General features: G+C 47.1%; 2 protein-coding genes and 1 long non-coding RNA gene across 3 annotated transcripts; all 3 read right to left on the bottom strand.

Annotated features, from left to right (window-relative positions):
- Window positions 1–900: 900 nt before the first annotated feature.
- On the bottom strand, window positions 901–4,733 carry LOC120910312. The gene is made up of 3 exons (XR_005741519.1): window positions 4,544–4,733; window positions 1,061–1,421; window positions 901–933 (listed from the first exon to the last, which is right to left on the bottom strand). It is a non-coding gene; the product is annotated as an uncharacterized LOC120910312 (long non-coding RNA).
- A 2,514-nt stretch (window positions 4,734–7,247) lies between these two features.
- LOC120910563 (zinc finger protein 84-like) lies at window positions 7,248–22,694 on the bottom strand. The gene is made up of 3 exons (XM_040322320.1): window positions 22,659–22,694; window positions 20,503–21,766; window positions 7,248–7,299 (listed from the first exon to the last, which is right to left on the bottom strand). Exons 1-2 carry the CDS (start codon window positions 22,692–22,694, stop codon window positions 20,504–20,506), a joined length of 1,299 nt encoding a protein of 432 aa, XP_040178254.1. The 3' UTR covers window positions 7,248–7,299; window position 20,503.
- On the bottom strand, window positions 7,265–8,203 carry LOC120910190 (gastrula zinc finger protein XlCGF17.1-like; the record flags this gene model as incomplete). The annotated part of the gene is made up of 1 exon (XM_040322075.1): window positions 7,265–8,203. A coding segment is annotated over one exon (903 nt), but the record flags the coding sequence as incomplete, so codon positions are not given.
- Window positions 22,695–22,796: the final 102 nt, after the last annotated feature.

The following is a 22,796-nucleotide window of genomic DNA, read 5'->3' as shown; positions in this document are numbered from 1 at the left end:
TGATCTCCACTTATCGACATCTCTTCTTCTTCCTCTTTAATCTCAGCTTTGATGTCTTTCAGTTCCTCATCCTAAACCCCAAAGATGATAGAATATATGTGTAAAACAGAACACGAAATTACATAGAAGAATGTCCTCTCATAGCTTAGAATTCTGTTCTAGTTGCTCAGTCCCACCTACCTGATGATGGTGAGGGATGGTGTGATCTTCCTGTGTGGAATCCCGGGAATACAGAGGACGGGGACATCTCTCTGGTGGGTTCCCATTACTGGATCCATCTGTAGGAAACACACACACTGACTGAATACATTGTTTCTATGTGTTTATCAGATGATGGGGGATCTAAGTGGTCCCTCTGTACTGATCTCTCCTTTACAATAATGTGCACCACCCTACAGGTTGGGCCCCACTGTTAGCTGGGAATACAGAGGACAGGGACATCTCTCTGGTGGGTTCCCATTACTGGATCCATCTGTAGGAAACACACACACTGGCTGAATACATTGTTTCTATGTGTTTATCAGATGATGGGGGATCTAGGTGGACCCTCCGTACTGCTCTCTCCTTTACAATAAAGTCTCCTCTTACCCGGTGATGTGAGGGGTGGCTGATTGTCCATCATGACGTCTTTGTAGAGATCCTTGTGTTCTTCTAAATACTCCCACTCCTCCATGGAGAAATAGACAGTGACATCCTGACACCTTATAGGAACCTGACACACACAATGATACAGTCACCATCCAGACACACCCCTTGTCTGTTACTGGATAATGTCCCAGAATTCCCGGCACCACTCACCTCTCCTGTCAGCAGCTCCATCATCTTCTTGGTGACTTCTAGAATCTTCTCCATGTTGTGTCTCTCAGGTTTTAGGGAGTAAAATGGAGGCACTGTGATGGTCATATGATCACCTGACTTCAGAAGAGGAAATCTCTGTATTGGAGAACCAATAGGAAAATCATGTTAGTTTCCCAGAATCCTCCTCACCTCTCCGGTCAGGTCTATGTTTTATTAATAGAGATAAGAGTGATGTCATGTGACCTCCCAGAATCCTCCTCACCTCTCCGGTCAGCAGATAAATGATCTCCAGGGTGAGTTTTAGGATCTTTTCATTCATGTGACTCTGGTTCTCCTCCATTTCCATTCGTATTGTCGTTTGATCTATACAGGTCTCCTTGTATACGGATAACTTTGGGAAATGAAAGTAAGAATTATTTGGATGGTATTGGTCACACAATAATAGGGTGTGGTTGGGGGGAGGGTTGCTGTACATTTAACAACTACTTTCCCCATGTGAAAATTGAGTTTGATCTTTTTAGAGTTTGTTACATTTTCGAGGTCCAGGGAACCTCTTGGCTCACAAGATCAGAAATTCCCTTTTCTCTGTTGGGTTTCTGAACTAGTTTTGATTAGATTTAGATCTGCAGACAAGGAATGATAAATTAATTATTAACCACTTAGTAATCAGCATATAGAATAGTACCATCATCCTGAAGATCAATTTGAATAGAGATAGGGCTTAAGGGAACCCAAAGCCCAAAAGACTAAAAGAAAAAGCTAAAGAAAGGGGGCAGTAGGACTGTAGCGGTACAGGGTAAGCAGTTAAACTCAAAAGAGTAATTATAATAAAATATATAAATTTATTATCATAATATCAAAAAGATAAAGAAGACATCAAAACAACATAAACAATAAATCACAATACAAACAACGCGACCAGCCGTGCAGATCACCAATATTAGATTATCCCTAGAAGGAAGATCACTGATGACTGAGAGGAGTGATGTCATTGTCACTGTGCAGTAAGAGAAGGGATTGGATTGGAGAGCAGGAGGATGGTGTTGGTGAAGTAGAGGGCTGGCGAAACTACCAGGGTTGCTGGCCACAGGGCTCTGAGCTGAGAGTGTCTCTCTCGTGCAGCCCAGAGCCCTGCACTAACAGTTCCCCCTTCCTCGCAGGGATGGGAGAGGAGAGAGCTTATATACTCCTTCTTCTCCCACCCGAGCACTTATAGGCTGCATTAAAAAAAACACTAATAGGTGGCACTGATGGAGATGCACTTATGATCAGTGTAAACAATGTACTGATAGTCTTTCAGGTTAACAGCTCCTAGTTCCCCACACAGAGACAACCAGGGAAGAAATAGGCAAGTCTGTTTTCAGGTGATCAGCTGATCACATGGTAAAGGGCCGCTATGATTGGCCCTTTTCTATGATCCGCTGTGTCCAAAGGACACAGTAGTCACAGAACATGCTGGATGCATGCCCCAGGGGGCACGCGGGAGGCAGGGTTCTGGGAGGATGTCCATGGATGCAGGGCTTGGATGAGAGGGGGCAGTCAGCGGGCCCTTCATGGTTTCTTAAACTGTGGCCCTGAAGGTTCTAGTCATGCCTCTGGCTGGGGGGCATACCAAGGGTGAAGGACTTCCCTTCTTCCTTCCACTTGGTGTCCTGGAACATATTCCTTGCCCAGTAACATGGGAAAAAGGTTTAGGTTGCCTTTATTTCCTGGCAGGGGTTCTGTAAGGACAGGGTTTGACAAATTTGCTTGGAATCTAGGAGCCGGCTAAAAAAGTTAGGAGCCAGAAAACGCGCCCCATCCCGACGAGCTCGCGCGCAGAAGCGAACACATACGTGAGTAGCGCCCGCATATGTAAACGGTATTCAAACCACACGTGAGGTATCGCAGCGATCGTTAGAGCGACAGCAATAATTCTAGCTCTAGACCTCCTCTGTAACTCAAAACATGCAAACTGTATTTTTTTTTAAACGTCGCCTATGGAGATTTTAAAGGGTAAAAGTTTGTCGCCATTCCACGAGCGGACGCAATTTTGAAGCGTGACATGTTGGGTATCAATTTACTCGGCATAACATTATCTTTCACAATACAAAAAAATTTGGGATAACTTTACTGCTGTCTTATTTTTTAATTAAAAAAAGTGTATTTTTCTTCCCAAAAAAGTGCGATTGTAAGACCGCTGCGCAAATACGGCGTGACAGAAAGTATTGCAACGATCGCCATTTTATTCTCTAGGGTGTTAGAATCAAAAATATATATAATGTTTGGGGGTTCAAATGTGAGGAAAGGAGATGGCAGTGAAAATTGTAATTTTTCACTCAGAATTGCTGTTTAACATGTAATGCCAACGGCCACCACCAGATTTCACCAGCTCACAGAAGGGAGAGCTTGGGACTTCACAAGGCCGCAAAGCCGGGGCCTCAATTAAAGGCCGGCGCGGGCCTGCCGCGATCGTGCGGTGGGGGCGCACAGGGACACAGGATCCTGTGCCTCCGTGCGCCCCCACCTCCCCCGCCGTGCGATCGCGGCAGGCCCGCGGCTGGCGGTAATTGAGGCCCCGGCTTCGCGGCCTTGTAGGCCGCAAAGCCGGGGCCTCAATTACCGGCGGTCGCGGGTGCCAGGTCACAATTTCTTGTCGCAATTGCGACCTGGCGCCCGGATATTGTCGACCCCTGTGTAAGGAGGTCTGAAAACCAAGACGAAGAGCCCCCATCCTACCTTAGGGGCCCCCTGAGCCCTACAGCCTCCTCCTCTTACCTATTTATTGTCAGTGCCGTTTGTTTCGAGGACCATATAATTAGAGTTTACGTAAAAAATTAAGAGAATCTTCTGGTCCAGTAAGTGTAGAAATGTTCTCACCCTGAAGGGGTAAATCTATGTTTCCACACTATATATGTGTGTAGCGTCATCTGCTGGACATAAAATACATCACAGTGACTATAGAGGAAGAGGACAGACATGACGGGGGTTACTGGGTGTAAATAGAAAATAATGGCCCGGATTCAGAAACCAGATACGCCGTCGTATCTCTGAGTGCGGGCCGTCGTATCTATGCGCCTGATTCAGAGAATCAGTTACGCAAAGATTTCCCTAAGATCCGACCGGCGTAAGTGTCTTACACCGTCGTATCTTAGGCTGCATATTTACGCTGGGCGCTAGGTGGCGCTTCCGTATAGTTACTCAAGGAATAAGCTAATTAGGTATTTACGGCGATTCAGAAACGTACGTCCCGCCGGCGCATTTTTTTACGTCGTTTACGTTAGTTTTTTTTTTCGGCGTATAGTTACCCCTGCTATATGAGCAAAGAAAAATATGAGGCGTAGCTAATGTTAAGTATGGACGTCGTTCCCGCGCCGAGTTTTGAAAATTTTACGTTGTTTACGTAAGTCATTCGCGAATAGGGCTGGACGTAATTTACGCTCACGTTGAACCCAATACGTCCTTGCGGCGTACATTGGAGCAATGCACACTGGGATATTTCACGGACGACGCATGCGCCGTTAAAAATAAATGTAAAAAACGCGGGGTCAACTTAAATTGAAATAAAACACGCCCACAACATCCCCATTTGAATTAGGCAGGCTTACGCCGCCACACATACTTTACGCCGCCGTAACTAAGGGCGCAAGTTCTTTATGCATACGGAACTTGCGCCCAAAGTTACAGCGGCGTAACGTATCGGAGATACGTTACGCCCGCAGAAAGATGCGCTCATCTTTCTGAATCCGGGCCAATATCTTATTACCTCCTCTGCTGACAAGTTCCAACAATGACCCCTTTTTCCTTCGTGCCACAAGGAACTTCCTGTGTGTACCTGACATCACTTCCTGTCTTCCATAGAGACTTCCTGTCTGGGTAGAAGTCCACCATCTTGTGGAGCTCAAAGGAACTGCAGCCCCGAGAAACATATCGTAGTGTGAACCTGGTCTTGTGCTGTGTGTGTGTATGTATATCCTTATAGACGAGGAGAGAATAGAAATATATTACTTCCTAGTCCAAGCTGTTCACAGTTCGTCAAATGGGCAAACTGTCCCCAATACCCATACTAGACCCTTAAAGCGGTTGTATACCCTTAAAAATAATAAGAAAAAACCCTGCAAGGCAAAGGCATAATGAGCTAGTATGACTAGCATATTAGCTCATTATCAATTACTTACCTTAGATCGAAGCCCCCGCGGCGGTCCTCGGACACGTCCTCCGTCGCCGCCATGATACCCAGAGTGACTTCCGGGTATCGCCGCTCCAGTGCTGTGACTGGCAGGAGCAGCGATGACATCATTCCTGCGCATGCGCGTGGATTGGCACGATCCCCGCACATGTGCACATTTTCGGCAGGCTCCCATTCAAGAGGCACCGCGCTCAGTGCGCCTCCGCCGTCGTCTACGGCGCGAATGCGCCATCGGTGCCCGTTTTTCTGCAAATATCTCCTTAACCATGTAGGTTACCTGCAGGTGCAAGTATACCATGAGGGTATGCAACCGCTTTATCCAAGCCTGCAACCTGGCTCTTCGGAAAAGGGGAGGACAATTGTGCCGCCCTCTACCTCCTCAACCATACTAGGCCGCATAACCTCAACATAGGGGGAGTATCTTACCAAGTCCATCAATTACTGATTGGAAGGTTGTACAAAGTATGAGCTTGTATCTGGGAACAGGAGGCACCTGGAAATGTTTGTCTCTCTGCAGAAAACAAGGGAGTAGATATGGCCCGGCGGTCATTTCGCGGCGAACTTTGCTCGTTCGCGGATCGACGAACAGGCGGACATCTGGCGATATTCGCGGCGATCCGCCATTTTACATTGAGAAGAACTTTGACCCATCCATCAGGTGGTGCAGAACAGCCAATTGAGACATTTCAGCACATGGACATACCCCCTACCTTATAAATAGACCTGATCTGGTGGCCATTTTATATTCTGCTTTTTTGTCAGTGTAGGGACAGTCTGTAGTGACACAAATCGGCTAATTTTTGGGGCCTGTAATGGCGACACTTACTTCTGTATCCCGTTTTCTGCCTAATAGTTCTGGTAGGTCAGTGTCCATGTTGTGGGACAATTTGTGCACAGCTAGTAAGTATTTTGATGCTGCAAATATAACCTGCAGGTTTTTAATGTTCGCCTGCCATTAAAGTCAATTGAGACCGCCATGATATACTCCTGACCACTGCACTCTGTACTGTATATGATATACTCCTGACCACTGCATTCTGTACCCTGGGGTGTATATGATATACTCCTGACCACTGCACTCTGTACCCTGGGCTGTATATGATATACTCCTGACCACTGCACTCTGTACCTTGGTCTGTATATGATATACTCCTGACCACTGCACTCTGTACCCTGGGCTGTATAAGATATACTCCTGACCACTGCACTCTGTACCCTGGGCTGTATATGATATACTCCTGACCACTGCACTCTGTATCCTGGGCTGTATATGATATACTCCTGACCACTACACTCTGTAACCTGGGCTGTATATGATATACCCCTGATCACTGCACTCTGTATCGTGGGCTGTATATGATATACTCCTGACCACTGCACTCTGTACCCTGGGCTGTATATGATATACTCCTGACCACTACACTCTGTACCCTGGGCTGTATATGATATACTCCTGACCACTACACTCCGTACCCTGGGCTGTATATGATATACCCCTGACCACTACACTCTGTACCCTGGGCTGTATATGATATACTCCTGACCACTACACTCCGTACCCTGGGCTGTATGTGATATACTCCTGACCTCTACACTCTGTACCATTATTCTCAGGTAACTCTAATCTGATGATCTGTAAAGTCTATTAAAGCCTCACCCATGAACAATGTCTGGATATGGAAGATTGTCATCATTGCACCGACACACACAAGAGTTTTCAATACATTTTTTATTATAATTTAAAGAAGATTACAGACATAAAATCAGGAAATAATAAAGGTAGAAATCCGATTGGTCGGGAAAATCACTTGTTAGAAGAATGGGAAGAAACTGCGATTCCTGCCAAACCTATAAAGTAATAAATCCCGATATGTGACGGCGGCACTCACTGCTACCCGACTAAAATACACCAAACCCAATACAACACAAAGTGTTACACTGACCTTTATATATCATCTCATATCATTGTTTTATTTATTCCCCTAATCTTCCAAAAATAATCCTCCAATCGTCTGCGAAGGTTTCCACCCCGAAATGTACTCAGCCAATGAGAGGTAAGGACTCCATTTTTATTTTTCTCCTGCTATCAATGGCCGACACGGTACAACACTTCATCCATATCTTTGGTGATCTCTGATCTCCTTATCAACTGTTTCTTACATGATGAAGATCAGCCATGGAGTATATCTGAGGTGTATATTAGGGTGTGCTTCTTCCCCACATGTCCAGCAACATTCCTATACAAGACATTTCCCGCACTCACTAATACACCTCGAGGGTTGTGTGGGACCCCTGATGTACAGGAAGTCAGGACTTCAGTGAGGAACAATTCCCTCACTCAGGACAGGAATACGGCTTCTCCCCCGTGTGAGACTTTTGATGTTTGACAAGATGTGATTTTTGTCCAAAGCATTTCCCACACACAGGACAGGGATACGGCTTTTCCCCTGTGTGAGATCTCTGATGTATCGAAAGATATGACTTTCTGGTAAAACATTTCCCGCACTCAGGACAGGAATACGGCTTCTCTCCTTTGTGTGATATCTGATGGCTGTCAAGATTGGCTTTCTTGGAAAAACATTTCCCGCACTCAGGACAAAAATACGGTTTTTCCCCCGTGTGATGGGTTTGATGTGTGACAAGATGTGATTTTTGTCCAAAGCATTTCCTGCACTCAGGACAGGAATACGGCTTCTCACCTGTGTGAGATCGCTGATGTGTGACAAGAGCTGATTTATGTGCAAAACATTTATTGCACTCAGAACAGAAATACAGCCCTTCCCCCGTGTGAGACATCTGATGATTGACAAGACGTAATTTATCTACAAAAAATTTCCCGCACTCAGGGCATGAATATGGCTTCTCACCTGTGTGCAATCTCTGATGGCTGTCGAGATGGGATTTCCTGTAAAAGGATTTCCCACACTCAGGGCAGGAATACGGCTTTTCCCCCGTGTGAGACCTTTGATGCGTAACAAGATATGATTTGTGTACAAAACATTTCCCGCACTCAGAACATGAATACAGATTCTCTCCTGTGTGCAATCTCTGATGACTGTTGAGATGCGATTTCTTGGAAAAACATTTCCCGCACTCAGGGCAGGAATATGGCTTCTCACCTGTGTGAGATCTTTTATGTATATCAAGGTGAGATTTATAATAGAAACACTTCCCGCACTCAGTACAGGAAAACCTCTTATCGGTTGGAAGGATGGGACCATCCCGCACAGTCTGAGGTTCCTCAGGATAAGAGGAATACGATGGTCCGGCACCGTCCCGCACAGTCTGAGGTTCCTCAGGATAAGAGGAATACGATGGTCCGGCACCGTCCCGCACAGTCTGAGGTTCCTCAGAATAAGAGGAATACGATGGTCCGGCACCGTCCCGCACAGTCTGAGGTTCCTCAGGATAAGAGGAATACGATGGTCCGGCACCGTCCCGCACAGTTTGAGGTTCCTCAGGATAAGAGGAATACGATGGTCCGGCACCGTCCCGCACAGTCTGAGGTTCCTCAGGATAAGAGGAATACGATGGTCCATCTACACTGTGTGGTGTCGGATGGACATTTGAGGTAGTCAGGTTTTCTCCTGGACTATACTGTGTGATGTCCTCATCTTCTACTTTACAGTCTGGAGACAAAGTGAGACAATCCTCTGAGGTTTTCCTCATCTCCCGTCCATCTACTAAAATAGAAATACAAAGATTATTACTAGACATCAGCTGATTGGTTCCCCTAAACCAGGACTCTGCCCACATCAGGCAGCTTTGTCTCTGAGGATCTTACAATTCCCCCCTCAAGGTAACTAGTATATGGCTCCTCTGATCGCCTACCAGATCATTTCTTTCCTAGATTTTTGGGTAGAGTGAGGATGGGGATGAGAACAAACAAGATGAAGGCTGGACTGATCCTAAAGACCACCACCATTGACTCCTCCCTCATTATCTGTTTAGGGTTCAAAAGTTGGAGGATGTTATCACATAATTATCAACATGTAAAAGTCTGTGCTCCAATCAAATCATCAGATATAAAATGTCCAGCTGGTAAACAAATGGGTGTAAGAAAAGAGAATACATACCGTATTTTCCGGCATATAAGACGACTTTTTAACCCATGAAATTGTTCTTAAAAGTCGGGGGTCGTCTTATACGCCGGTAACCTAACATGCAGACCGCGGCTGTCCATTTTTCAAAAGCCGCGCCTCCTCCTTGTGCTGTTCCGTGACAGGCGGAACACTCAGCTTCCCACCTCTGTTCAGTGTTCTGCCCATCACGGATGCCCTCTCGTCGTCAGTCTCGAGGCCATCCGTGATAGGCGGAACACAGTGTCTCCTGGGAAGCTGAGTATATAGTGCAGGGGTCAGGGGTATGTGATGTACAATATAGAGTATATAGTGCAGGGGTCAGGAGTATGTAATGTACAATATAGAGCAGGGGTATTCAATTACAATTCACAGAGGTCCAGTCAGTAAGATTTTCTTCTAGCAGAGGTCTTAATATCATGTTGGTTCCCTGTCACACATTTTCACGTCCTGCAGCACCATGCGGCTTGGTGCAGCGCAATTTTGAAAAAAGGTCAAGGATTTCTTTCTCCGTGTTTCTTGTGGGCAGTGCATTAAAAAGGGCTGATCGACACACGACGTGTGCACCTAAGGCAGATCTTAACTCATTCATGTATCAGCTTCCTCAGTCCCCAGTGCACATCGCAGTCCCCTCCCCTTCACATCAAGATCCCCTCTTGATGAGTGTCCTCAGCTCCCCCTTTACATCACCCCCCTCCACCCTTTTCACAGCAATGTTCTCACACTTCCTTAACATCAACCCCCATTAACAGTACTGTCCTCTGCCCCTATTTACATCATCTCCCCACATTACTGTCCTTAGGCCCTGTACACACGATCAGTCCATCCGATAAGAACGGTCCGAAGGCTGACGCTCTGATGGTCCGAAGGCTGACGGTCTGATGTGCCTACACACCATCAGTTCAAAAACCGATCGAGTCCAACGCGGTCCTTCAGTCCGTTTTCATCGGATTGGACTGATCGTGTGTACAAGGCCTTAGTCTCTCCACATTCCAGTCCTTAGCCCCCCCCCCCCACATTCCAGTCCTCGGCTCCCCCACATTCCAGTCCTCAGCCCCCCCCCCACATTCCAGTCCTCAGCCCCCCCCATTCCAGCCTTCAGCTCCACAACATTCCAGTCCTCAGCTCCCCCACATTCCAGTCCTCAGGCCCCCCACATTCCAGTCCTCAGCCCCCCCCCACATTCTAGCCCTCAGCTCCCCTACATTCCAGTTCTCAGCCCCCAACATTCCAGTCCTCAACTTCCCCACATTCCAGTTCTCGCCCCCCCCCCCCCCACATTCCAGTCCTCAGCCCCCCCCCCCCCCCCACACATTTCATTCCTCAGCTACCCCAAATTACAGTCCTTAGCCCCCCACCCCACATTCCAGTCCTCAGCCCCCTCACATTGCAGTCCTCAGCTCCCCCCACATTCCAGTCCTCAGCCCCCCCCCCCCCCCCGACATTCCAGTCCTCCACCCCCCTGACATTCCAGTCCTCCGCGCCCCCCCCCCCAGACATTCCAGTGCTCAGCCCCCCTCCCACATTACAGCCTTCAGCTCCACCACATTTCAGTCCTCAGCTTCTCCATATTCCAATCCTCAGCCCAGCCCCCCACATTCCAGTCCTCACACCCCCCCCCCCACATTCCAGTCTTCAGCTCCCCTACATTCCAGTCTTTAGCACCCCCACATTCCAGCCCTCAGCTCCCCCCATTTTGATGTCCTCAGCCTTCCCCCACATCACTTCAATCCTCAGCAGCCCCCCCACCAAAATACAGTCCTCAGCCACATTCCATTCCTCAGCCCCCCCACATTCCAGTCCTCAGCCACCCCCCACATCACTTCAATCCTCAGCAGCCCCCCCACATTCCAGTCCTCAGCCAGCCCCCACAGGAGGCGGGAGTTGCAAGATAGTGATTGGCTGCTAGGACCGCCCTTCATCCTAACAGCCAATCACCTGTTTTTTAACCTTGGGCAGCTCCACCCTCCATCCAGAACTGTCCCGCCTCCCACTGCCGGCTCTGTTAGAATTACAGAGCGACAGGGGGGAAAGGAAGGCTCCAAAATAGCGGGACCTCAGCGATCTGAGTTGGAGAGTGACATGGCCCGCCATTTAGTGATCTCTGACACAGAGTATATAGCGCAGGGGTCAGGAATATGTAATTTACAGCATACAGTATATAAAGAAGGAATCAGGAGTATGTAATGTACAACATACAGTATATAAAACAGGGGTCAGGAGTTTGTAATATACAACAGAGTAGAGCGCATGGGTCAGGAGAATGTAATGTACAAAACAGAGTTTATAGTTGATAGGTCAGGATTATGAACTTTACAACATAGAGTATATAGAGAAGGTGTTAGGACTACGTAAAGAACAATATAAATTATGTAGTGAATGTATTTACTATTAATGACCCACCTGTGCTGATCTCTGTAGGAGTGTCCTCCTCTATAAATGTCCCCGTTATTCCATCCTCCTCCATAGACTGCTGATCATCCCTCACATACATCTCTTCTTCTTCTGCTTTAACCTCAACTTTTATATCTATCAGATCTTCACCCTAAACCAAGAGAATGAACTTTTATATTGTGACATCACATATAGAAAAGATCCACACATCATCTCACAAGTCCATGTCCCAGATGTTCTGTTCAACCAACCTTGTAATGGTGGGGGATGGTGCGATCTTCCTGTGTGGAATCCCGGGAATACAGAGGACCTCCCCCTCCCATAGATTGCTGAGCTCCACTTATCAACATCTCTTCTTCTTCCTCTTTAATCTCAGCTTTGATGTCTTTCAGTTCCTCATCCTAAACCCCAAAGATGATAGAATATATGTGTAAAATGGAACAAGAGATTACAGTATCTCTGTAAGAATGTCCTCTTAAAGCTTAGAATTCCGTTCTAGTTGCTAAGTCCCACCTACCTGATGATGGTGGGGGATGGTGTGACCTTCCTGTGTGGAATCCCGGGTATACAAAGGATGAGGACATCTCTCTGGTGGGTTCCCATTACTGGATCCATTCTCCATGATGGTGTCACCATCCAGACACATCCCTTGTCTGATACTGGATAATGTCCCAGAATTCCCGGTACCGCTCACCTCTCCTGTCAGCAGCTCCATCATCTTCTTGGTGACTTCTACAATCTTGTGAATGTTGAGTCTCTCAGGTTTCAGGGAGTCATATGGAGGCACTGTGATGGTCATATGATCAACTGACTTTAGAAAAGGAATACTCTATATTGAGAAACCAATAAGAATATCAAATTAGAATCCTCCTCACCTCTCCGGTCAGGTCTGTGCATTATTAATAGAGATAAGAGTGATGTCATGTGACCTCCCAGAATCCTCCTCACCTCTCCGGTCAGGTCTGTGTATTATTAATAGAGATAAGAGTGATGTCATGTGACCTCCCAGAATCCTCCTCACCTCTACGGTCAGGTCTGTGGTTTATTAAAAGAGATAAGGCCCCTTTCACACGGACGTATAGAATGGTGCTTTTAGCTGCCGATTTTCTAGTTTTCTACCGCAGCTAAAAGCACACAATGCTTTCCTATGGCCCCATTCACACACAACGTTTAGCTGCGATTTCGGTGCATGCGGTTTGGTTCGATTATAAAAAAATAGATTTGAATGCGTCCAGGTGCGATTTAGCGCAGCTATATGCACTTAACCGCAGGTAATCGCAATCTTTTGTGTCAACTGCGGATAGCAGCGTGAGAAAAAAAAAAAAGAACAACAGGAAGCACATCATAATAAAAATAAAATAAAAAGGGTTGCTATGGAAATGACTACCGCAGCTAAACGCGGCCGCATGTAACCGCAAGTAATCGCAATGTACAAATGCAGCTAATCGCAGTGCCCAGAGCCTTAAATTTCACTGAAAAAGTACATGCTTTTAATTGCGGCAAAACCGTCATCCGTCTGAAAGGGGCCTAAGAAGAGTGATGTTATGTGACCTCCCAGAATCCTCCTCACCTCTCCGGTCAGGTCTGTGTTTTATTAAAGCGGATGTGCCATGGGAACAAAATATTAAAAGTCAGCAGCTACAAATACTGCAGCTGCTGACTTTTAATAATAGGACACTTACCTGTCCTGGAGTCCAGCGCCGATCGCAGCAGAGCACGAGCGATCGCTCGTCACTCTGCTGCTCCCCCCGCCATCCACGCTGAGGGAACCAGGAAGTGAAGCGCTGCGGCTTCACTGCCCGGTTCCCTACGGCGCATGCGCGAGTCGCGCTGCGCCCGCCGATTGGCTCACACGCTGTGTGCTGGGAGCCGAGTGTTCCCAGCACACAACGGGCGACAGACGGGATGTGACGGAATGCCCGTCTTTCGCCCGTATCGTGTGGCCGGAAGTGGGTGCAAATACCTGTCTTTAGACAGGTGTCTGCACCCCCCTCCCCCCTGAAAGGTGTCAAAAGTGACACCGGAGGGGGGGAGGGTTCCGATCAGCGGGACTCCACTTTAGGGTGGAGGACCGCTTTAATAGTGATAAGAGTGATGTCATGTGACCTCCCAGAATCCTCCTCACCTCTCCGGTCAGCAGGTAGATGATCTCCAGGGTAAGGCTTAGGATCTTCTCAGTCATGTGACTCTGGTCCTCCTTCATCATTATTCGTGACGTCATTTGATCTACACAGGTCTTCTTATAGACTGGTAACTTTGGGAAATGAACGTAAGAATTATTTGGATGGTATTGGTCACACAATAATAAGATGGGGGGGGGGGGGGGGTAATAGGAGGGTTGGTGTACATTTAAGAATGACTGCCCCCATATGAACATATTTAGTTTGAATTATATACATTTTCCATCTCCAGGGACCCTCTTGGCCCTCCGGATCAGAAATTCTCTTTTCTCTGTTGGGTTGGTTTAGTTTCTGAACTGGTTTTGATTAGTTCTAGATCTGCAGATAAGGAACGATAAATACGATTCTTCTCCCGTCTTCTTTATTTTCTCTGAGGCAGTGCTGTGAGGTCAATGTAGGGTCATCATGATGTCCAGGAAGGGAACTTGCTGAGTTTTGGCCAGAGTTCTGGGCTAATCTGCATAATTGGCAGAACTCCGACTGCAAGGCTCCAATCTCCAGCATCCTGTATAATGATAGGTGTTATGTCACTGTCACTCTCTGCAGTAAGAGAACGGATTGGATAGCAGGAGGATGCTGTTGGTGAAGTAGAGGGCTTGGGGGGGGATTCTGTTCACATCCCTTCAATGGCAGCCAAGTGTGGGTAGGAGGACAACAGCAGGGGTAAGAGGTTTGTTCTCTTAGTTGCCAAGTATACTGTAGTATACAGGACCTTGTACAGAGTGGCGGTGGGTTCCTGGTGTTCTGAATTCCAGTACCAGGCTCTGACACAGTCTATGTCATGGAAGGTATTGGACGGCTCCCTCAGATCCACAACACGGGCCTGCGAAGTGAGTCTGCACACACAGATCCTCTAACAACGAGTGTGTACCCAGGGTAAAGGACTTCTTCATTTCACTTGGTGTCCTGGAACATATTACTTGCTAGTAATAACATGGGAATAGGGTGAAGGCTGCCTTCATTTCTTGGCAGGAGTTTTGTAAGGTTTTAAAAAATACCTACCTTGGAGGCCTCCTGAGCCCTACAGCCTTCTCTTCCCTCAGAACCCTAAAGCCTGACTAGCCCCACGAAGTCCTTCAGAATCACCATCATCTCAGAGGCCCCCAGAGTCTTTAGCCCTATTACCCTCCACAGCCTCTCAGGAACATATTACTAACATTTAAGGCAAACATAAATCTCTAATCCCATGAGTTCCAGAATGTTCTGACCCTGAAGGGGTTAATCTACATTTCCACACTATATATGTGTGTATCATCATCTGCTGGAGATAAAAGACGTCACAGTGACTATGGAGGAAGAGGACGGACATGACGGGAGGGGTTACTGGGTGTAAATAGAAAATAATATCTTATTACCTCCTCTGACGTAAAGTTCCAGCAATGTCTCCTCTCTACTTCCTCCCGACTCACCTCTCACCCGTAACTTCCTGTCTGCAATTGACATCATTTCCTGTCTCTACCTGACATCACTTCCTGTCTTCTATGGAGAGACGTCCTATCTGGGTAGAATTGAGATCACCACCTTGTTTATTCATGAAGGGGGGGTTATATCTAGGGACCTCCTTGTTATCAATAGGGACTTCCAGGTTCCAAAAAGTCCCCCCCACTCACAACCCCCTGTGACCATCAGCCATGGTTGCATAAAAAAGGCCTTTGTCCACATAAACATGGACAGGGGGTATTGCTCTAGGGCAGGCATGTCCAAAGTCAGGCCTGGGGGCCAAATGCGGCCCCCCTGTTGATTTAATATGGCCCCCCTGGGAATTTGGATATATATATATTGTTTGTGGCCCCCAGGGCCACAAAAGATATATACTGTATTTATTGGCGCTGCCTTGGAGGGGACAGGGAGGGGGCAGAACGAGCGCCATCAGATTACATGAAGATAATCTTCTGTTTACTCAGCAGCAACTCTATTGGAAGTCCCGTCTCCTGGGATGCCATTGGACGACTGTTCTGTCTATCATAGGAGGCAGGACTTTGTATTAAAGAGGCCACAGGGTAAACAAGACATTCTCCTGTTTGTAATCTGTTGGCACTCGTCCCGCCCCCTCCCTCTGCCCTCCGAGGCTGCAGATGGGCATCGTTCAGGCTGCACTGATGTCAATAGTAAGGCTGCATTTATGACACATGTGAGGCTGCATTGGTTGCAAAGGTGAGGTTGCAATGGTAAGGCTGCATTCATGGCAATTGTAAGGCTGCATTCATGGCAATGGTGAGGCTGCAATGGTGAGGCTGCATTCATGGCAATGGTAAGCCTGTGCCGGTTATACGCCGATAAATACAGTATATCCAAATAACACGCCCAAGCTCATCCTTAGTCCTAAGCAGCGCTCTGGGATTCGTTGGGGCCACAAATAAAATATATACAGTTTATCCAAATAACACGCCCAAGCTCATCTCTTCACACACAGCCACAAAGGCAAGATAATTCTTGTTGGGCCGTGTATTAGTGCTCAGACGAACACACTTAGACAGAATTTTAATGGTTCAAAGAATGTCAGGCGGAATAGTCGGCCCTCACGCCTGTTCACTTAATCAAATCTGGCCCTCTTTGAAAAAAGTTTGGACACCCCTGCTCTAGGGGGTTGGACCCTAGCAAGGCACCCCCCAATGTTGATGACATGTGGACGGCATGGTTAAGAAAAGGGGCTGTATATGATGCCGTTGACCACATTACACACTGTACCTTGGGCTGTATATGACACACCCCTGACCATTGCACTCTGTACACTGGGGTGTATATGTGTAGTGCTAACCACTAGAGGGCTGCTGAATTTTGGGTCCCCCTATTCCTGCACAGTTTGTTTTTATTGTGGGAAATCGATCTGGATAGGGATGAAGGATTATGGGATGCCCGATTTGAATTTGGTTCGATTATTCTGAGGACAAACTTCTTCACTATGCACAACAAGAAATGCAGGTCCTGGACTGTACTCCCTCCGGAATAATGACAGTATCTAATGGATCAACAGCAAATTTCCTCTTCTTCAGGAGCTCTATGTCCCACTTGGTGAAACTCAGAAAGTCCCAACTCTGCAGAAAATACCTTCCACCAGGCTGCCTTGAAAGGTATCCAAGAGTGAGCAATTTAGGTTAGCTGTGACAGTGCATCTGACAGCCTTTACCCTTATGGTCCTGGGGGTAATAAGTAGAGGTAAGATGGCTGTCCAGGCCTCCTGCTGTACAGGTTTTCCCATGCTAGACAAGGCATCTTCTGGGTGAGGCTTAAGCTTCCTCTCCTTCCTTCATCAGCTCCAGCCTGGAAGCAGAGCCCCCCACCCCCGGGGTCTCCTCTCAGGCCCCACGATTCTCAGCTCAGAACTCCATCTCCCAGCCGACAACCCCTGCTGGCCAGGATCTTCAATATTTATAGGCCCATATTACCACCCTGCTATGCCCCTCTGCCTGGGGTTTGTCAAAATCCCTTAAATATTCAGATCCCTGCCTCTGTACCTCAGCCCACTAGCTTCTAGAAGTTTCCATGAACCTCCAGAATCAGGGGGAGGTGATAGAGGCCTCACCTACAGAGCCTTCAATCCTGAACTTAAACTGAACCCACAACAATTACCCAGACTTACATATGCTACTGTGAATCAGCCAAATTTTCCTAACTAAACTGTACACTAGAGGGTGCTACATTAAGGTGACCAGATTTTTTAAATGAAATCCGGGGACATATTTTATTTTTTACTAGTAATGCCGGCAATCAGCGACTCTCTGCCCGTCGCCGCTGCCCGCCTCACAGCCTATCAAGTGAAATTTCCCTGCTCCTGTTCAAATCCAATCTGGGGACAAACTTGGTTCTGGGACAGTGTCCTCAATCCAGGGACTGTCCCTGGAAATCAGGGATGTCTGGTCACCCTATGCTACATATGATAAGCTCCTGATGACTGCACTGTGTCGGTGGACAGGAGCACCCTCTGATCGGTTACGAAGCCTCTAGCAGCACTGAATGTGCATTCCGAAAGAACGCTGGATGCAGGACAGGCCAGTAGCTCAATTGCGTACTGTGCAAGCTCTGGCCAGTCATCCAACCTCAAGGCCCAGTAAGCCAGAGGATTTTCAGTGGGGAAGGTGTCCAAGTCTGATCTTACCCCTAGGTATTCCTTCACCATGTTAATCAGACACTGGCGATGGTTGCTGGAACCGATCATACCTTGGGGCTGCGGACTAAAAAATTGTCTAAACGCATCGGTCAGATGGCCACCTTCTCCACCGCTCCCTCTGTGACTAACCGAAGCCTCAGCAACACGTTGTCCAGGATCAGGAATTTGTAACCTCCCAGGCTCTGGAAATGCGTTGCACAGACCTTTCTGCAAGGCTTCCCGAAGATGTTTCATCCTCTGCGACGTCTGGATAAGTTCCACAACCTTACCCTTGTAACGTGGCTCAAGGAGGGTTGCCAGCCAGTAATCCCTCTCCTTGATACCACAAGTCCGAGGATCCTTTCGCCGGCTTTGCAGGATCAGGGAGGCCATGCAGCGTAGGTTTGCTGAGGCATTCGGTCCGGAGTCCTCTGGGTCACTAAGGAAGACATGATCCGCAGCCACGTACAAGTCCATGGGTTTCTGGGGACTGTAAATGATCCCTTAAAGACTTCTGCTGATGCTGAGTGCTAGGCTCCACCACCATGCTGACACAATCCTCCTCTTCCTGTGTGATCGATGGGCCCGCAATAACACTATCTGGATAAAGGGGGTCTTGAGAGGTAAGGATGTCCTCCTCTTCCTCCCTCTGTTCTGCCTCAAGTGCCCTGTCAATTATTATTCCACGCAGTGTGTGCTCCAACAGGTGGACAAGAGGGACAGTATCACTGATGCATGCACCGTCACTTCTCACCATCCTCGTGGCCTCCTCAAATGGTGACATAACAGTGCAATACAAAAATCTCCTGTGCTCTGGTGTTTTCGCCAAAGGGTGATGTAGCCAATCCTAGGGCAAGGTCTAGAGTCTTGCAGACCTCCTCAGAACCATGGGCTTTCATATAACTAAGAAAAAGAGAAAAAAAAAAAGGGAGGGCGCACCGACCTACTGCATTACCATAAAAAGTTTTATTGAATAAATAAAAGCAAAAAGTCCTACTCACAAGGAGAGCTTTGAAAGCAGCTTATCAGACAACCAGACCAGTCTCTTGGTTCCTGCCAACAAGACCTGATGATGCCGAAGATCCAATGGTACCCCAACGGCGCAGGTGCGCCCCAGAAACGTTAGCCATTCCGCAGTTGGGGTACCATTGGATCCTCAGCATCATCAGGTCTTGTTGGCAGGAACCAAGAGACCGGTCTGATAAGCCGCTTTCAAAGCTCTCCTTGTGAGTAGGACTTTTTGACAGGACAGTGCATGCATCCCTGATCACGACCCACTGGCGTGGCGAAAAAAAAAAAAAAAACGAGCTCCCCTGAGCCTGTCCTGGTGCCATAGTCGCACAGGTACTCATTGATGGCCCTCTGCTGTGAGTGCAGCCGCTGCAGCATGGCCAACGTAGAGTTCCACCTGGTGGGCATTGTCACAGATTAGGCGGTTCTTGGGCAGGTTAAATTCCTTTTTGAGGTCTGCCAGCCAAGCACTGGCATTATATGACTGGCGGAAATGCACACAGACTTTCCTGGCCTGCCTCAGGAGATCCTGTAAGCCTAGGCACCTGCCCAAGAACCGCTGCACCACCAAGTTAAGGACATGAGCAAAATAGGGCACATGGGTCAGGTGTCCCTGTCGAGAATTAGGTTAGTGCCATTGTCGCAAACCACCATTCCTGGCTGAAACTGGTGTGGCATCAACCACCTCTGAGCCTGCCCCTGCAGAGCTGACAGAACCTGTGCCCCAGGAAGATTGTCATCATTGCACCGACACACAATATTTTTTTAATACATTTTTTATTATAATTTGAAGAAGATTACAGACAGAAAATCAGGAAGTAATAAAAGGTAGAAATCCGATTGGTCAGGAAAATCACTTGTTAGAACAATGGGAAGAAACTGCGCTTCCTGCCAAACCTATAAAGTAATAAATCCCGATATGTGACTGCGGCACTCACTGCTCCCCGACTAAAATACACCAAACCCAATACAACACCAAGTGTTAAGCCTCGTACACACAAATCGGATTTCCATCGGGCAAATCCGTAGAATTTTGTGCACAGGGCGTTGGCCATGAACTTTTATGCATACAGACGGCAGAACTTTTTTAGCCAACATACACAAAACTATGTGGTTTTTCAGCTCTTTAGCGCCACCCTTTGGGCAACTTCTGCTAATGTTGTCTTATGGTTAGCATCGGTTCAGAGCATGTGTGTTTGTACTTTCCGACGGATCGAATAATCCGACAAGACACATTTGTTGTCGTAAAATTTGAAAGCATGCTATAAAACATTTGTTGTCAGAAATTCCGACAACAATTGTCCGATGGAGCGTACGGTACAATCGGTCGGATTATTTGACAAAACCCTTCCATCACACCTTTGTTGTCAGAAAATCCGATCGCGTGTGCGAGGCTTTACACTGTACCTTTATAGATAATCTCATATCATTGTTTTATTTATTCAATTAATCTTCCAAAAATAATCCTCCAATCGTCTGCGAAGGTTTCCACCCCAAAATGTACTCAGCCAATGAGAGGTAATGACTCCATTTTTATTTTTCTCCTGCTATCAATGGCCGACACGGTACAACACTTCATCCATGTCTTTGGTGATCTCCGATCTCCTTATCAACTGTTTCTTACATGATGAAGATCAGCCATGGAGTATATCTGAGGTGTATATCAGGGTGTGCTTCTTCCCCACATGTCCAGCAACATTCATATACAAGACATTTCCCGCACTCACTAATACACCTCGAGGGTTGTGTGGGACCCCTGATGTACAGGAAGACAGGAACAATTCCCTCACTCAGGACAGGGAAGTGGCTTCTCCCTCGTGTGAGATCTCAGATGATTGGAAAGACTGGACTTAGCTGAAAAACATTTCCCACACTCAGGACAGGAATATGGCTTCTCCCTCGTGTGAGAGTTTCGATGATTGGAAAGACTGGACTTAGCTGAAAAACTTTCCCCGCACTCAGGACAGGAAAATGGCTTCTCCCCCGTGTGAGACCTTTGATGTGCGACAAGTATTGCTTCTTTTACAAAACATTTCCCGCACACAGAACAGGAAAATAGCTTCTCACCCATATGCATTCTCTGATGACACTTAAGAGAGCACTTCTCTGAAAAACATTTCCCACACTCTGAACAGCAAAAGGGCTTCTCCCCCGTGTGAGAATATTGATGCGTGACAAAATTAGATTTATTTACAAAACATTTTCCGCACTCAGCGCACGAATACGGCTTCTCCCCCGTGTGAGATCTCTGATGTTTGTGAAGAGTGGACTTCTCTGAAAAACATTTCCCGCACTCTGAACAGCAAAAAGGCTTCTCCCCTGTGTGAGACCTCTGATGTGCGACAAGTACTGATTTTTTTACAAAACCTTTCCCGCACTCAGAACAGGAATAGAGTTTCTCACCCGTGTGCAGTCTCTGATGATAATTAAGAGTGGATTTATCCAAAAAACATTTCCCGCACTCTGAACAGCAAAAAGGCTTCTCCCCCGTGTGAGAATTTTGATGTATGACAAGACGTGATTTATTTACAAAACATTTCCCGCACTCAGGGCAGGAATGCAGCTTCTCCTCTTGGTGCGATCTCCGATGTTTGTGAAGAGAGGACTTTTCTAGAAAACATTTCCCACACTCAGGACAGGAATACGGATTTTCCCCTGTGTGAGACTTTTGATGTGTAATAAGATGCGATTTTTCCACAAAACATTTTCCGCAGTCAGAACATGAATACGGCTTCACTCCGGTGTGAGAGATTTGATGTTTGACAAGAGTTGACTTTCGTCTAAAGCATTTACCGCACTCAGAACAGGAATACGGCCTTTCCCCCGTGTGAGACCTTTGATGTGTGACAAGAGTTGAGTTTTGTACAAAGCATTTCCCGCACTCAGAACAGGAATACGGCCTTTCTCCCCTGTGTGACCTCTGATGATTGACAAGAACTGATTGATGTGCAAAACATTTCCCGCACTCAGGACAGGAATACGGTTTCTCACCTGTGTGGGTTCTTTTATGCACATTAAGATGAGAGTTCAAACGAAAACACTTCCCACACTCAGTACAGGAAAACCTCTTATCTGTTGGAAGGACGGCACCGTCCCGCACAGTCTGAGGTTCCTCAGGATAAGAGGAATATGATGGTCCGGCACCGTCCCGCACAGTCTGAAGTTCCTCAGGATAAGAGGAATATGATGGTCCGGCACCGTCCCGCACAGTCTGAGGTTCCTCAGGATAAGAGGAATACGATGGTCCGGCACCGTCCCTCACAGTCTGAGGTTCCTCAGGATAAGAAGAATATGATGGTTCGGCACCGTCCCGCACAGTCTGAGGTTCCTCAGGATAAGAGGAATACGATGGTCCATCTACACTGTGTGATGCCGGATGGACATTTGAGGTAGTGGGGTTTTCTCCTGGACTATACTGTGTGATGTCCTCATCTTCTACTTTACAGTCTGGAGACAAAGTGAGACAATCCTCTGAGGTTTTCCTCATCTCCCGTCCATCTACTAAAATAGAAATACAAAGATTATTACTAGACATGAGCTGATTGGTTCCTCTAAACCAGGACTCCGCCCACATCAGGCAGCTTTGTCTCTGAGGTTCTTACAATTCCCCCCTCAAGGTAAATAGTAAATGGGTCCTCTGATCTCCTACCAGTTCATTTCTTTCCTGACCTATCCCATTTGTATCATTAGGTAGGTGGGGTGGAACCCAGTTTGGTTATTTGGGTGACTGCGCAGATTAATTTTGGGTTATTAACCAATGAGAACTCTCCTTTATAGGAGTGACAGTGATGAGGAGATTCTAGGACGAGTGTCCCCTCCCCCTCTATCACTCATTGCCATCTTCCCAACACAAGAAGTCCTGCACTTCCTGATTTAGTCATTAATACCAGTGAGGCGGAGCCCCACCAGAGGTCAGAGAGTGAGGATGGGAGGAGAACAACCAAGATGAAGTCTAGACTCATCTTGAAGATCACCATCATTGGGTTATTGACTCCTCCCTCATTATCACTTTCTGTTTAAGGTTGCAAAGTGTGAGGATGATATCACATTATTATCAACATGTAAAAGTCTGTGCTCCA

This window comes from Rana temporaria, chromosome 8 (genome assembly GCF_905171775.1).
Source record: "Rana temporaria chromosome 8, aRanTem1.1, whole genome shotgun sequence".
Taxonomy (NCBI): Eukaryota; Metazoa; Chordata; class Amphibia; order Anura; family Ranidae; genus Rana; species Rana temporaria.
The sequence above is the reverse complement of the archived record's forward strand: the minus strand, read 5'-3'. Positions and strand labels throughout refer to the sequence as shown.

Excerpts from the sequence above, each read along its gene's own strand:
- LOC120910563 (XM_040322320.1), bottom strand. The coding sequence starts at position 22,694 with ATGGTGATCTTCAAGATGAGTCTAGACTTCATCTTG. Across the intron at positions 21,767-22,658 it reads TGAGTCTAGACTTCATCTTG|TGTGGGAAGTGTTTTCGTTT; the intron begins GTTGTTCTCCTC and ends TCCTGTACTGAG.